Source organism: Chenopodium quinoa, unplaced genomic scaffold (assembly GCF_001683475.1).
Source record: "Chenopodium quinoa cultivar QQ74 unplaced genomic scaffold, ASM168347v1, whole genome shotgun sequence".
Classification (NCBI taxonomy): Eukaryota; Viridiplantae; Streptophyta; class Magnoliopsida; order Caryophyllales; family Amaranthaceae; genus Chenopodium; species Chenopodium quinoa.
In genome coordinates, this window is record NW_018743292.1 from 4,753,434 (window position 1) to 4,770,291 (window position 16,858).

General features: G+C 34.4%; 2 protein-coding genes across 4 annotated transcripts; one reads left to right on the top strand and one right to left on the bottom strand.

Annotated features, from left to right (window-relative positions):
* The first annotated feature begins 4,623 nt into the window (after positions 1-4,623).
* LOC110736562 (PLASMODESMATA CALLOSE-BINDING PROTEIN 4-like) lies at positions 4,624-7,525 on the top strand. The gene is made up of 4 exons (XM_021916807.1): positions 4,624-5,019; positions 5,254-5,796; positions 6,184-6,358; positions 6,932-7,525. The coding sequence occupies exons 1-4, from the start codon at positions 4,953-4,955 to the stop codon at positions 7,119-7,121; spliced, it is 975 nt and encodes a 324-aa protein (XP_021772499.1). The 5' UTR covers positions 4,624-4,952; the 3' UTR covers positions 7,122-7,525.
* Positions 7,526-7,916: 391 nt separating this feature from the next.
* LOC110736561 (MAR-binding filament-like protein 1) lies at positions 7,917-13,491 on the bottom strand. Of its 3 annotated transcripts, none has more exons than XM_021916804.1 (6): positions 13,255-13,491; positions 12,360-12,818; positions 11,915-12,022; positions 9,116-9,580; positions 8,925-9,026; positions 7,917-8,502 (listed from the first exon to the last, which is right to left on the bottom strand). In XM_021916804.1, exons 2-6 carry the CDS (start codon positions 12,564-12,566, stop codon positions 8,332-8,334), a joined length of 1,053 nt encoding a protein of 350 aa, XP_021772496.1. In that variant the 5' UTR covers positions 12,567-12,818; positions 13,255-13,491; the 3' UTR covers positions 7,917-8,331. The 3 variants fall into 3 exon arrangements, with proteins under 3 accessions (XP_021772496.1, XP_021772498.1, XP_021772497.1); XM_021916806.1 differs by having other exon boundaries at positions 9,116-9,577; positions 13,255-13,490; XM_021916805.1 differs by lacking the exon at positions 13,255-13,491 and adding an exon at positions 13,012-13,248.
* Between the last annotated feature and the right edge of the window lie 3,367 nt (positions 13,492-16,858).

The window sequence follows — 16,858 nt, forward strand, 5'->3', positions numbered from 1 at the left end:
ACTAAAAAGACCAACATAGGATTTGGCGTTTTCTAGCCCTGACCACCAATCAGTGAGCAGGAGCAACCCAACTCCGAGGGACTTTACGAATGTGACAGACTGAAAAGCCCGAAAGCACCTCGCGAATTTCATGCAGAATCCAAAAACAGAAGACATCATCTGAACATGAACGACATAAAGAACAAAGTTGCGCACAATCGGAACAAGCCAGAAGCCGTTGATACCCTTTTCGACGAGCAGCTCGAAGACCCCATAAGCATGCCTGTAACTCTGCTTGAAGGGCAAAAGAAGTCCTACAAGCCTTCGATACTCCTCCAAGAACTTCAGACGCCTCAACACTACGAAGAATCCAACCAGCCCCAACACTAAAATCGCCAGCATTCCATGCCCCATCCAAAAGAAGGCAGAAATCAACCGGATTAGTAGTAGCACCCTGTAAATACCTTGTAGTAGAAATGGTAGGAGAACAAAACTGGACGGTATGAAACGAAAGACGCTAATGGGAAAACAGACTCGCCTTCTTCGACAAAGAGATCCACTCATTTGCAAGACATAAAATCGAGTTCGCAGAATATGGAACCCGATGGAAAATGATCTAATTACGAGTTAGCCAAATGGCCCACAACAAAGTAAAGAAAGCATCGCATCTCAATCCTTTGAACTCCTAAATAAGGAAATCAGGTCCATTAACCAGGCAACAAACGGCTTAACATGCAACTGACTACCAACTAAACCCAAAGGACCCGAAGTAAAAGGCTGAGCAATGAAAGGACAATCTCAAAACAAACGAGTCGCCGTCTCAAGACCATTCCAACAGAAGACGCATAATGAAGTCACCGGGAGACCACGCAGATGAAGGGTGGAGGATCGGAAAGAGGTAAAGCATTATGTAGAAGTTTCTAACAAAACATCTTTAACTTCAGTAGGAAAGGCAGACCCCACAAACTCTTCTTTCTTCATTCTTGCTATATAGCTGTAGCCCTTGTAGGCAGATCTTCAATCAATTATCATAAGGGTGAAGTGGATCAAACTGGCACATATTGTACACGCATCAAACATCAATGCATGTGTGACAAACGTGTAGGACTACGTCTTGTTAGGTTTTACAGTGATTTCAAACTAGAAAAACACTTAATATTTGTGTGGGAACAAAACCTAGGAAATATGATTACAAAATAATAAAATTATGTAATTCAACAAATACTTCAAAAGTATTACAATCAAGTATTAATATCTAAGAAATTACAGAAAATTTCTAAAGATAACACTAATGTGAAAATAATCAAACTTGCCTCAACTCCAAGCCGAACAAACCACGCATGAACATGAGAATTTTGATGTCCCGTAAGACTACGACCTTGATACACTATCTAAGGCGTGTAAACACTTTCCTAAAGAGATTTAATTCCCCCACACGGTGCTTGGGTTTAACCAGAAATTCTCTTTGAGATACAACAGACAACAATTTCGTTCTTAGCACAAAGAATCGAAATAAAGATGAACGATTCACAAAGAAGGCTAAAAATCAAGAGTATTTCTCACAAAAGTTTACAAGAAGTTTGAGAGAAATTATGGAGAATACTTAGGGAGAGTTCAAGAGAATAATGTTCTCTCTTTTTCCTGTTCGAAAAACCAAGTCTTATAATAATAGACTCAACTAACCGTCAGGAAAAAACCGCAAAACAGGGAGGCGCGCCACCAGTTGGAGCGGGCGCTCCTCCCATAAACTGCGAAAATTCACAAAAAGGCAGTGAGGGGCGCGGTTTAGGCGCGACCAGCAACGCGGGCACGCCATCCTCACCCTTCCAGAGAGGTACGCGGTTTAGGCGCGCTCTCTGCGCGGCCGCGCCAGCCTTGCGCGGGCGCTCCTTCATGGTCGCGATCGCCCAATCATCAACACTCTAAATATGCAACACGTCTAGGGTGTATGATTATATTGAATTTACAAGGGTTTAATTTTTTTTTTCATGAATAATAATACATATTTTTAAGATTCTTTGCTATCAATAAGATATTTAAATAACATCAGGGGAGGGTAAATACAATATAAAGAACATACAAAGTATAATATGTATATGTAGATGTTAATTAGTTTAGTTGGTTAAAACATCCGGTCATCGGGGACGACGGGATACCCAAGACTTGGAATCAAATTCTTTCCACATCACTGCCTTCTAAACCCCAATACCTTATTGGTCCAAATTCTGTCACTAAAGTAACATCCAATCTTATGTAACTTTATTACATGTTTGATCTCTCCTTGGACCCTCTCGATCCATCTTACTGTATTTTCTAATAATACCAATATACAAGAGTAGGTTGAGAAGCTTACTTTTTATATTTTGAATGATGATAATATAAAACATACTACAATCTTTGGCAATATTGCCATAAGGAAATTATATATCAACCAAAGTTACTAAAATTTTATTATATATTTAAGCTCGATCTACTTGGACCTTCGATAATGCTAAAGAACAAGCTTAATTAGGATGAGAACGAAGCTTACTTAATTCTTAAACAATGTTTATACGTGTATCAGATATTTGCATGAGGCTGCCGTCAAATGAAGGGTCAAATTGGAGATCAATATCATAAATATGTCATCATAACTTTATGTTGTATAAATATATTACAGAAATTTTGTTTTTACACGTTATTAGGTATCTTTTATGAGGGAGAAAAAGACATCTTTTCTTATTTAAATGTTATTATTGATTAGCTTAACATTTTATAATCACATACATTAAAAATAATAACGTGATAGACTGATAGTATTAATTTAAAAGAAGACGGAAAGTAATTGCATTACAGTTGATATAATTGTTGAAGATATTATAATTATTGTATCATTAGCATTAAGCTATATCGTCCCGGATATATGGAAGAACTTTTCCATTTTTAAAATTTCCCCCCATAATTTTACATAAAATTTTGTCTAATTTGATGGGTGGAAATGTATTTTTTTATGGAGAAAGTGCAAAGCAATCTCAGTCTTTTTTTTTTTTTTTTTACAAAAAATGCAGTTTAGCACATATTACTAATTCATCAAGTGTTCAATATCATTACATAAAGTTCAGTCTTAAATGTCCTTATTATTTGTCAATATTAGTGTAAAACGGCCTAAATATGTTTAGAATTACACAAATATCACAAATTCTTATATGTGGTTGGTCACACCGTGTGGCAAGCAATAATGGAGGTTACTGTGTTAGTGTTATAGGGGTTACTCGGTCATTATTATAAGGGGTTACTTTGTCAGTGGTATAAGGGTTACTTGGTCAGTGTTATAGGGGCTACTTTATTATTATTTTAAGATCAGTGACATGGTGTGGTCAGTCGCACACAAGACGGGCTGAATATCACAAATATAAATACATAGACAAAAAAAATTAATTTTGGAAATTTTGTTTTTTTATGGATTTATTCTCAAAAATTAAAGTATGAACGATTTTTTTTCCTCTATCATCTTGACAAAAGTTGAATTAAAAAAAATAAATAAATAAATAATTAAAGACAACAAAAGATAACAAAATGCTAATTAACTATTAAGCACCTCCTAGTGTTTGTTATTTGTGCTTATAATTATAATTTTTCAGTGGATGCAAAAGAAGTTTGTCCACTACCCTAAAACCATAAAATATCTCTGCAATTAAAATTTTAATTAGACCCTACGAGGTTAATTAAATGGTTTAAAAAGGTTTAGGCTCTGAACTGTTGTCTGTCTGCCTTGTCGGCTGTCTTTGTTTGTTTATCATTCAATTTTATTTGTATTTAAGGTTGATACTACATTTCTTGTTTGTGAAGGTTCCATAAATTTATTTTATAGTTATATTATTGCAATTTCTAGATATATAATAAAGTATTTTTTTTTATATACAAATCTAACTGAAATTACTTCATATATGATGGATTATTAATGCACATTTTGTATAAAAGTCTATGATCAAAGTTAGACAATAAAAAACAGAACGATCACTTAGTTTAAGACTGAAAATTAGAGTAGCATGTCTATTATATATTGAGACATTAATTTTCTTTTGTTGGAAGAGTTGTATAAGTATGGCTAATATTGTATTCATCATACAACTTATTGTATGATATATAATTTTGAATCTTATTTGAAATTTAACAATGATATTGGATAATTTTGAATAGAGTATAAATCTAATATCATGAGCTTTTACCATTAGCTTAAATTTTTTTGTTGAGTTGGTTTTTTGACATAATATCAAAGCTAATATAACAAAAAAGTTGCGAGTTCAAATTTGATGTATCCTCTTTTTTTAAATTTAGCGGATTTTTTTTTTTTAAAATACGAACAAAGTAAGAAAATATATAATTGCCCATAGATCGAAGAAGTACATCATACATCTTGCATGCCTTTTAACTCCATTGTAGAGTTCCCATCACGAGCACGTGAAATCAATTAATCACCCATTACCCCATGTTGTACATGAATTTATGCATCTCATGCATATGATCATATGAGCATCAAAAACCTCTAATATTTACTCAGATTTCCTTTTCTCCAATATTCTCCATCTTATTCTTCTTTTATAAACAATACAAATTTTTACATAATGCTCTGTATTTGATTCTCCATTCTCAAAAATCATAAATAAATTAAATAAATAAATAAATAGAAAATAAAATTGGTAATTGGTAAGCAAAGGAACATGCATCTCCTCATCTTTCATGACAAAGCAAATGTCTTATTCTTTTTTCTATTTCACCAAATTGCACAAAACCATATATTATAGGTCTCTTTCCCTTTTCCACTTTATACTACTTTCTTTCTTCCCCACCTTCTCTATATTCACCTTTCTTTTTCATTTTTGTACTTATAAATCTTCTTAAATCATTATCATTTCATTAATTTTTTAAAGCTTATTTATTGCAAATTCCCATATTTTTAGGTATCTTCCCAAAAACCCACCAAAACCCTCCTCATGGCTAAGCTTAAGCTTAACTCCCTATACATCATCTTGCTTCTCTCCATAACAATCTCCAAATGTGGTAAGTGCATTTTTACTATTAGTTTTAGTACGAGGGATATCTCACCGTGCAAGATCAATTCGACAACTGTATTGTTTAATTCAACTTGTTACATATTTGTTGGATTCAACAATCTTTTATAGATGCCGTATGATGTTTCATTAATAAATCGATTTTACTTACTATTAAAAAAAAGATTGGAATTATTATGAGTTGAAAACTTCAAACTTACTAAAAATAGTAAATTTCTTGCAGGAGGAATTATGGATTCAGAAACAGGAAAAACACAGAGAAAACTACAGAGATTTGTCAGAAGATTAGATGATTCTACAACAAACCCAGCAAATTTCCCACCATCTACACCATCATCAACAATAATTACAGTCCCTGCTTCAAACCCCACCACCCCAGAAAACAACCAATTTCCAACAACACCACCTGCAACAACCACAATCCCTGCTTCCACCACCCCAACAACACCTACACCCATCACTAATCCTGCAAATACCGGAAATGTGCCGGTATCGAACCCGCCCGGCCAGCCCACAGGTGTTAGCACAGGGCAAAGTTGGTGTGTGGCTAATAGTGGTGCATCAGAGACTGCACTTCAGAGTGCATTAGATTATGCTTGTGGAAATGGGGCTGATTGTTCAACAATTCAAGATGGGGGTAGTTGTTATAATCCTAACAGTCTTGCTAATCATGCTTCTTATGCATTTAATAGTTATTTTCAGAAGAATCCTTCACCTACTAGTTGTGATTTTGGGGGTGCTGCTCAGCTAGTGAACACTAATCCTAGTAAGTTTTCTTGCTTAAATAAGTTTTTTTCCATTTTAATTTTTTATGATTTTCGCATAATTTAAGCATGTTTAGTGTGTCGATGCAATTAGTTTAGCTGGTAAAACTTTAGCGGTACCTAATATTCAGGATCAGTTATTATTTACATCATTGCTTTTTGCGACTTTCTATAAACCCAAAAAAGAAAATTGAGTGCTTTACTATTACTAGTAAGTAGTACAGTAAGATTTCGCACAAGGGTATTATTTCTGCATCATATATGAGTGTCTACTAATCTTATCAATAATCTAATCATTTGTTCTCATGAGATATGAATCATGATTTTTGCATCAATTAATAGTGTGAACTAATCTTAGTATGTTCTAATGTGGGGATTTGGGTGTGTAGGTACTGGTTCTTGTATCTACCCATCATCAGCATCCGGAACTGGAACCGGAACAGGAACAGCTATGCCTTTATCAACAACTCCTCCAACAACAGAGACACCTTCTTCAACATTCCCAACACCAACAACATCCTCACCTGGGACTACTGGATTACCATATGGGAGTCCATCATATGGGTATGCTATCTTATTAACTAACTAGATCTATATACACGTGGTGCATGCTTCAAATTTCATAAATACGTACAACTATTTTAAAAAATGACTTCATTTGTTCTCTTTTAATTGCAACGTAAATGAGATGCACTGTATTTTAGGAGAGGAGAGAGATAAAAAAGAATGACTCATGTAATGAGAAAAGAGATAGAGAGCATCATTGACCAAATAAAATAATGTTGCAATTAATTTGTAACTTTCTAAAAAGAATACGTTGCAATTAAAAGAGAATGGAGAGTTACCTTATACATGATTGATAAATATATTGAGAGAATATATGCTATAAACATAGAACTGTTTGGTTTTCGTTGTAAGATGATTAGCAAAAGGGGTCTTGGGTGTCTTGATTGTTGGCCTCAGTATAAGATGTTTCTGAAATTGACAGTCATCGATTCTTCGTCTAGAATTTACTGGAAACGGTTGGGGGTAAAGGTATTGGAATAATGTCGATGTTGATAGGCAGAATGAAACTGTGATAGAAACATTATTATCATCATATGAGTTAATACTTGTATCTTTTTAATATTCTTGCAGCAACTTTGGATCGTCTCCACCATCATTTTCAACTCCAGGCAACCCAAATTCACTATTTCCTGCAAGTTATGGACCTGATAGCCCTCCACTTGGATCTCTTCCTGCAGGTTCAGTTGCTCTGCGACCCGACTTCTGTTTCATCACCCTGGTAGTTTTCTACTTCACAGGAAAACTGATTCTGAGTACATGAGTTTTATTTTTTCAAATCAGAAAGTTAACAAGGATCCTAGCTAATGGTAAAAGAAAGTTATGCTCTTGTACAGATCTTTTAGACCTATGAGTTTGAGACAACGCAATATGGTAGCGGTTTACAGAATCACATTAGCTTTAGGAGTACTTAAAAAAGTGTTAGTAATTGGAAATCCAAACCACAACTTCAGTTGCCATCGTCTTTGAGATAATGAGTGCAGTTTGTAGGGAAGAGAGTTACTACATGAGATGCTCTAGATTAGGATTAGCTAGATTCGCATCAGCAGATTTAAGATGTATAAAGGAAACCCATGATTTGTAGATTCACGAGAATGTATTAGAAGTTGAGAGTTTTCGTGTTATATATTTCAGATTTCTGTTGAGGCAGATAATGCTTATGCTTTTCAGCAATGCATTTGTTCAGGTAATTTTGGCTACACATTGCTGATTAACACATTTTGCAATGTTTCACTGCACTTGCTCTGACATCATTAGAGGTTTAAAGATTTGATGAGTTGTCTCACGCAACACAAATCAAGTCATAAACTTGTAGCGTCGCTTCCATGTTCAAGTAAAAGATATACAGTATAGAGTTCGCCTTGCAGTTTCAGAGAGATGGTAGATTGGTGATCTAGTATAGAAATGACAATTACCACCACTAATTTCAACATTAGCACATCAAAACTGTCAGCATATGAAACAATCAGACAAATGAAATTGTCCCCATCTAAATAATCAAAAAAAAAAAAAAAAAACTTGGGTTACCACATGCTAGGTAGGTAGATAACAGGTTTAATTTTCATACCAAACTTAGTTGACTGATCATGAAGTTTCTTTGTTCTCTTCTCAACAACAGTCCAGCAGGCAGCAGAGAGAGATTCCGAAATAATAGCAGAATATTAAGGCAATAATTGAAGACATAATCGAGCTCATGATATTGATTTTCCCTCTAATATATATGCTAATATATAATCCTAAATTATACATTCATGTGGTCATATCACATGTTCCAGCTCTGGAATATTCTACTTATAGAGACATCAAAACGATGCTCTCTGCCGATGTACTAACTGTATAATGGGGGCAAAAAAGAGGCTCTTTTTTTTTTTATAGACACTGAGCCTCTGCAGTTCTTCCTAATACCCTAAAGATGGATTCCTAAGATAAGATTCCCTTGCATTCTACAAACTGTACTTACTAACAGCGATAATTTACCGCCTTGAGAAGACCACCAAGACCAACATTGACATGGAAACCAAAATCTTGAAGTTGGAACTTTCCCAGAAATTATTCTGCTTCTCATCACTCTTCACCGCAGCTTGTTGCTTCATAGCTAATTGATCCCTTAATTCTTTTATAGCCTTGTCCCTTCGATCCCCCGCCTGCCAGAAGCAGATCGGAAAATAACAAATTTAAACACAAAGGACAATGTGCAGAACAAGCAAAAAGACAACTTCAGTGTAGATCAGCACCACTAAGGCAATGAAAGTGATACTGATCTCTGCAGGAAAATATCAGAATATTTAAAGCAATAATAATAGAAAAGTATGCATAATATAATGTTTAGTACAAATGACCGATATTCCTTTTAAAAAAAAATAAAATACCAAAGACTGAAAGAGAATCATCATCTCTGCCCCCAAAGAAAAGGCATGGTGCAAAAAGGAAGAATGAACATCGGGTATGAAAGACATGGGGTGATGAGAAGCATTTTAAGAAGATTGTTTGCAGATGTTTGCTTGGAATGCAGATTAAAGTGACTGCAATGTTTAATTCAATGCAATAGAAGGAATTTGTAAATTACCCTCTGAAGTTTTCTTGTTTGAGAACGAGCATCCTGGAGACAGAACTCTAATTTCAGAACTCGCTTCTTCAGCTCTTGATCAGCCTTTCGATGTTTCTCCATCTATTTAGGAAACAAAACTCCAATTAAAAATCAATATGATTAAACTTGTATAATTATAAGAGGACATTTCAACAGCAATGGTCGTCTACCTGTGTCTCCAGATCCTTGACCTTTAGCTTATAATGGGCAGACAGAATCCTTAGCTCATCCCTTAGTTTGGCAATTTCATCATCCTTTGCTGACAAAAGCTTGTTCATATTCTCAAAATTTTTGGGGGAAACCTCATCTAATATTTTCCTCAGTTCACAGTCCATGTTAAAGCCAGATTCTGCCATGGCTTTCATGATATCATGCTCAACTCTCAGGACTTCGTCTTTCAATTGCTTCTGTGAAGACTCCCTCACTTGAAGATCATTCTGCAGTTTATCTAACTGCTCTGCCAGCCTCTTAACACGATCTTCGTGTTCCTTTATTGAATTATTCTTTTCATCAAGGTCCTTCAGCAAAGTCAAACACTGCAGTTGGGCTGATTGAGCTGAGGCAGCACTTGCATCTGCTGTAGCTCGAGTAATTGTGAGCTGAGTTCTAAGATCATCCAGATCTTTAAGGTACTGCTATGTATAAAGATCAGCAGTCAGCAAATAAAAATGTCACTGAGTTCATGGAGAAACTAATGTGTATAAAGATATGCAGCTAGCATACAATAAAGGTACATGCGCACAATAACACAGCATAAGTACAACATAAAATGATCTAGATAGATATCGCAAGATGCCTAATACGGAGTATGGCTACAATAATGCAAAATTCTTAGAACAGTTCATATTCTCAAATTTGTCAGAAGCTCTGTTGGATGGCAGTAACTAGACAAGTAATTTTACAAACGGGAGAGGGATGCACTATCCTATTCCTATATCAGACTCGAATGTTGTCTACAGTCTACTGACCATCAGTCAAATATGTGAAATCAGCTTTCAACTAGCAGCAACGCTACAATCTTGACTACATTCTTAAGAAAGGATCATAGACAATGTCATAGGGTGAAGGACATTACTTCCTTCAGAATGGGAAGTTGATAAATAAGGGAAAAAGATTATTATATTTAATCTAGGCCACGAATTAAGTGCAAGTAATTAAGTTCTCTTCCTATTCATTATAAAGTGTTTGAAATCATTGTCCTTCAAATCCAAATTAAATTGTCTTTTTAAGAGTTGTGCACATGGGATAAGAAATGTATATGATGCTCAATAAAGTTACCAAAGAACTCTCCCAAAAAAAAAATGCATTGATAACAAAGTTCCAAAAGAAAGATAGACTGGGAAACGAAGAAAGTCTATAACAACACTCATCTTGAACAAAAAGAAATTACTGAAATAACAATTATTCAGGATCGAAAGGAGTACAGGTTGTACATCTATTATCCTAACCATGCAGTTGATCCCTAAAGACCTTAGAATCTCATTTTTCTAAAAAGGGTACGGAATTAGACATTAACCCAAGAAGAAACAAGCATAGAACCTCAACTAATATGTATACCCTTGTAGTCAAATTCAGCCATGTTTACAAGTTATATACTCAATTAAGAGCAAAAAACTATTACAAAATTTACTAACATCTGGACAAAAATTATTACGAAAAGTACAGGTGCATATTCTTGATGCAGCTATGGTTTAGTATTATCACATGGATAGCTTTGTTTCTACATAGAATGTTTAAATAAAGAGTGCGATTACCATCCAAGTATCAGACAACCTTGGCATTTTCAACTTTGACCACAATCTGTACAAAGTACCACGTGATAAAAATAAATCCATTCAATCCACATGTCATTCCAAATTTTAGAAGTCTTGGGGAAAAAAATAACATAGATAACACATTCAATAAAATACAGTAGCATATTAATGAGGTTCCCTGCACTTCTTAAGTGACAATCCATCATCAACCTTGGTATGGAGCAAATATTTTTTTCCTATTGGTCCACTACTAGTATTCCTCTTGTATCTCTACCATCAGTTTAATTAGCTACTTTAAATGGTATAGTCTTTTTGTTAAGCTATATGATGGTACAAGACCATATTCTTCTTTGTAGGAAAAAATATAGTTGCGTAAAACAGTACATCCTATTTATGGCATTAGATGTATACAAATTTCACACAAGCTAACAACTCATGTGTCTTTGGGTGTAAAAACTAGTTACATAACTGAAAAGGAAGGTAACAAGTAATTGAGCTAAGCTATTTCTATCACAAAGGGATCCCAAAAAAGTGAGACTACTTGCTGGTATAACTAATCCCCAGTTCACAAATCTCTTCCAAACTTCTATACCACAAGTAAATTAGTTTTACATAATAGTAAGAAATCACCGTAAAAGTTGATGATAAACTTTGACTCCCGAACAGTGAATGTAGCAAAATAATAAGCAATGGACTATAAGAGAGAGTAGCAATGAATAACTATAGACTTAAAGCAACAAAAACACCTAAATTTAAAAGGGACAGAAAATTCTACATTGCACCAAGAAAAATACAAATAAAAGGCGCAATTTCAAAACGCACTTCAGAGTAGAGACAACCTTGAATCAATCAAACCGCAATTAAAGTAAGACAATAATATAATATCAGTTGATACCTACTTGGCAATTAGCTTTTTACATATTCCACTATGAAAAACACAGGAAAAACCAAAAGGATTACCTGAAAAGATAAGGTAATGATGTATGCAAATTCAACAAACAAAAAACAACCACAAAATTAACATATTAAAATCACAGTCAAACACATTTCTTGTAAATTTGTAATAAACCCAAATTGTCCCAGAATCAAGCTAAAAGCTATAAAGTTTGTACTATTATTCTTGATATACACATAATAAATGAACCAAAAATGGCTAAACAAAAGCTTAACTAAAACGCAGAATCAGGAGAAAAATTGGGTTTTAATGAGTGGTACCTTTTCAGCATATGAAGCTGATGCCTGTAATTGTTTATTTCTTTCCTCTAAACTTTTATGTAATCTATACACCTCTTCTTCCATCCCCTTCGCCTTCGCCTCGGCTTCCTATTAGATTTCAATAAACAAAATTAACAATCATTCACTTGACATGAACTCAAATTACTCAATTACACCAATTTCACACAAACTCAATTCAGAAAATGAGAACACTCAACAAAAGGCCGACATTTATGTGATCTGACACGACAAACATGTTGTATACAACACACTCCTGATACTCGTAGAATTGTAAATCATATCAAACCCAAAAGGACCCACAAAGCAAAAGTACCCAAATTCAACAAAGAACAAAAAGGGGCGAATTCAAATGAAATGATTTCACAAATCAAAATTATATTGACATAAAACAAAATTTAGAAAGATCTAAAGCAAAACTACATGCCTGCCTTGTTAGGGTTTCTTTAACATAAGATTGCTCCTTCACTGCCAAACGAGTTCGAACCTCCTTCAACTCCGCCGCCAACGACACCACGTTTCGCTTAAAGTTTTGCTTTTTCTCACTCAAATCCCTTAACAATGGATCAATTTCCCTGCCATTTGAGCTTGAAGATGAAGAAGAAGATGTGGGTCCCTCAGAAATTGAACCCATTTTTTATAACAAAGACAAAACCCAATTCAATTAAATCAAAATAATTCAGTGGGTTTTTTTATTTGAATTAAATTGGGAGTGGTGGAAGAAAAATGAGAGAGAATTTTATAATTAACAAAAAAAAAATGGAGTAACTGGAGAAATGAAGGGTCGACAAATTAATCAATTTTTAAGGATGCATGTGAATTTGATTGAGGTTGTTGATCTCTGCATTTAATTTATCCTTTTTTTATTATCTTAAATTCAAAGTACCTGCAACACCAAGAAAGAACGAACATCAGTTTGAATTAATTAATTAATTAATTCAGATAATAACAATAAGAATCAAAATAGATAGCTTAATTAATACGAGTAAGTCTACGACTATAATTAAATTAAAATTAAAAATATTCACAAGTAGCTTGATTTTTGTCTAATCTCATTGTATGTAATTAAGTAAACTGACCCCCAATAATTGACACTTTACTTTACTATGTGGTACAACTATGACCATCCATTAATTCCTCTCTCGTGAGTATCGACTGCCGCTGACCATGACCACCATCACTCGGTCCGTGTTCAGCGGTAAGATAGCGTTTTAGGTACCAGTTAGCGTTTTAATTAGTTACAACCACAGATAACCACCACCAATATAAATCCCAGACCACAAAAATTGGTCTTTAAAAAAAAGAAAAGGTGGAAATCTTACCGAGAGAAAAGCTCAAAGAACCATGGAAAATTAAGAAATTGAATTTTTGAAAAAAAAACCCAAAAAATCAGAGAGTGAAAAAGATTTCATCTTTGAAGAAAACAATTGACATTTTTGTAGGAAGTTTCAAGATTTTAAGAGAAATAAACAGTTACAGAAAACAGCATGGTTGACACGAGAAAGAGGTGAAAGAGGAGAGAGAAAATGAAGGAAGAGGGAGAACTGTCTGAAGTGACAATAAAGGGGGGAATTTTGATTTTGAGAGATTAGGTTCGGGAGAAATGTCCGAACCTTAGGTTTGGAACAAGAGACAAATTCCGAACCTAAAAAAAAGTTGTTTTAAAAAAAAAATATTTTTTTAATTGTTAAGAGGGGTATAGCGCGGCAAAATACAAAATTTGGACAATGAAAAGTGGGTTTAAGTTTTTCTCTCTCCTCCACGTAAGTGTGGAAGTGAGCTGTGAATGGTGGAGAAGTGGGTCCCATAAAATGGTGATGTTAAAGGGTGATTAATTTTGCACCATTTGGTTTAATAAGGATTGCAAGTTGCGTGTAATTAAAAGCTGTAGGGTTTTGGATTTGAACAATGATTTGATTATGGTAAAAACTTGGTGTGAATCGGATTGGATCGGATTGGATTATGATTTTTCTTTATACGTAATTGGTAATGGTTATTATGGATTTGTTATGTAATCACGTTTGATTTAAGATTAATTGATATCGTATATATTCTCTATTCAAATTTAATTTAGTTTGACCCATGTAAGGATTTATATATTGGTACAATTTTACAAGTATTGTTTATTGTAGTATTGATGCATGTTTAGTGTTTGTTCATAGAAGTAGAACTATAGAAGTGCAAAAAAGCTGTTTGTACTTCTCTAAGCTAGTCTTGTATTATTGCAAGGAAAGTATTCTAGCACGTAACTTTGACAATAATTATTTTTGAAAGTATAAATCGAGATGAAATTAACAAGACCCCTTGAGACAAAAAAAAAAATCCTTATAAAAATGACAAAAGGTTAAAAGATAATGAGTTAAAAAGCATGCAATGTGAAAATTCATTTGTTGCAGTAATAAAAGAATAGATGAAGTAAAGATCGCATTACCACACATTATTTGAATAAGAATATTACAAATTCGATCAGGCAAATTATCTGAAACACCCCTAATAATTATTTTTAGATAATAAGGATAAGATCAAGAAGTAGAAACAAGCCTAAAATAGACCACACGACGACCCCATATCTTACTAAACTTCTTGAACAGACTTTAAATGATACTTTGTAATTTCGTATTTCATTACCTCAATTTGTGATCGTATGCGGGAAAAAAATGGGAGTATATATCACATATGATAGAGTACAAAGAATACAAAGTATGAAGAATAAAAATAAATAAATAAATAAATAAAGTACAAAGTATGAAGAATAAAAAAAGAACACATGAAATTTTATTGGGAAATTCTCTTTGGTAAACTCGAACTTTTTAATTTCTCGGTAGTGAACTTTTAAAAAAAATATTATCAATGGTAAACCCTAATTATCTTAATTTACTAATCCATTGGTAACATTAAAGATATAATTAACTAATTCCTTAACCATGGTTGACCTTTAAAATCAAATAAAAACGAAATGACTAAGAAGCCCCTAATTACTACCCTCAACCTATTGTGTCTAATCAGAAGCTACAGTAACCCCCCCCCCCCCGACTGCACACCTTGCCACCTCCAACAACAACCAACTGTTGCTCTTCTCAAACCCCCGTAACAACCTGCGAACACCAGCACCCGCAAGCAGAGCACCTCACGCCTAGCCACAAGCATCCCACGCCACAGAGCAGTTTTGCCGCATTGTTGCTGCGCGCGCAACGAAACACCTCACCCGCAACCTGTACCCAGAAATTGAGGCAGGAACTTCTTAATTTTCGAGACCCATCTCAATTTCACTACATTATATTAAACCCGTTCAAACAAATTCGCAAGAAAAGAGGCTGATTTGTAGGATTTTGTGTGCGCGGAATAAGGCGGATTCGTCGCATTTGGCATTTAGGGTGGCAGACTGGCAAGGAATAGGAGAAGGGAGCGTTTTCGGGGAAGGGGAAGCCGGAGGTGTAGGGTATTGGTGGGTAAGTGAGGAGGATGGAAAGGAATCGGAGGTGAGGGAGTCAGGGAGGGTTGGGGGTCGCAAGAAGGGAAGGAGGGGTAGGGGATCGCCGGTGGAGATAGGGAGCTTGGCAGCGCCGGCTGGGGAAAGGGTTAGGTGGTGGCTGGGTGCGTGGGGGAGGGGAATTTTTTTTTTTAATCTAATTTTATTATTAAAAAATAAATAAATAACCACGGTTAGCCTTTAGTTGACTAGGGTTAGACTTATAATTGCATATAAATATCATTAATGTTACCAATGAATTAGTAAAGATAATTAGGATTTACCATTGCTAATAAGTTTTTTTAATGTTTACCACTAAGAAAATTAAAAAATTCGAGTTTAGCATAGAGAATTTCCCATACTTGTATGAGCATTCTTTTTCTTTGTGGTAAGGATCGAACTAGAATCACATAAGTACGTTGGAGGATTCGTGTATACGTTACCATGCCTCCACAAACATCATTATTGAATTTCATTACACATTTACACTTGATTAGTTGATTTACATAATTATATTCATTGCAAAATCAATTAGTTTTGTAATCTAATAAAAAAACATGCTCCCGACCTCATTTATAAATACAATTGACATACATATTATATGTTTTACAAATAACACCCCTTTATTATACATAATTAGAAAACAAATGTAGTATAAAATAAAATAAAATGGTGCAACTGTAGCGAGTGGATTGGAGGAAGTACTTGAATACGCCAAGATTTTAGGTTGCAGGGGGCTTAATAAATAAATATAGGAGCATGTCATAACATAAAAATGAACGTCAGTCGTCAGTGGTTGCCATACGAAGCTTGTAAATGTATTAACTCCATTCACGCCATGCACGACGTTGGTGATCTAATACTAACTGTTTAACTGCCCCACCATTATTTATTTATTTATTTATTTTTACTTTATTTTTTTAAACACAAATTATTGGGCTAGTCTAGCCTGATCAAACATTTCGTCAGTCCAACTATTATTATTACGACAATACAAACTCCTCACACCCTTATTTCTACTCACCACCACCAACAGTGCTCCTCCTCAATCCTACTTCACTTTCTCTCTCCTCCCTCACTTTTAATCCACCCCTATTTTCTCTCTCCTTAACTTTCTGCTAAATTCCTTCATTTTATTTGTCCATGATTTATGCTTGAATTGAAGAAGATGGAGAGGAGATAGAATATAAAGATTGTTGATTATATTTGTCCATGATTTATGTTTGAATTGGCTTGATCATTGCTTGAGATTCTCGGATTTTTCGAAAAATGCCCAAAAAAAATCGATTTGGGGCTTTCTTGTGTGATGTATAATTGTTGGAATTGATTATCATGTGTGATTGTATGTTGAATTGTGAGCGTTTTGATAACAAATGCATATATTTTGGTTGAGAAATAAGCATGTTATGTTATACCCATGAGCTTAGTACGGGACCTTTAATGGTGGTTCCGTCATT

Bases quoted from the DNA above. Each gene is read 5' to 3' on its own strand.
- LOC110736562 (XM_021916807.1), top strand. From the start codon at position 4,953: ATGGCTAAGCTTAAGCTTAACTCCCTATACATCATCTTGCTTCTCTCC. The intron at 5,797-6,183 runs GTAAGTTTTCTT...TTGGGTGTGTAG, and splicing joins GCTAGTGAACACTAATCCTA to GTACTGGTTCTTGTATCTAC. The intron at 6,359-6,931 runs GTATGCTATCTT...ATATTCTTGCAG, and splicing joins TATGGGAGTCCATCATATGG to CAACTTTGGATCGTCTCCAC.
- LOC110736561 (XM_021916804.1), bottom strand. From the start codon at position 12,566: ATGGGTTCAATTTCTGAGGGACCCACATCTTCTTCTTCATCTTCAAGC. The intron at 9,581-11,914 runs GTACCACTCATT...CTTTATACATAG, and splicing joins CAGCTTCATATGCTGAAAAG to CAGTACCTTAAAGATCTGGA. The intron at 8,503-8,924 runs GTAATTTACAAA...TGCTTCTGGCAG, and splicing joins AAACAAGAAAACTTCAGAGG to GCGGGGGATCGAAGGGACAA.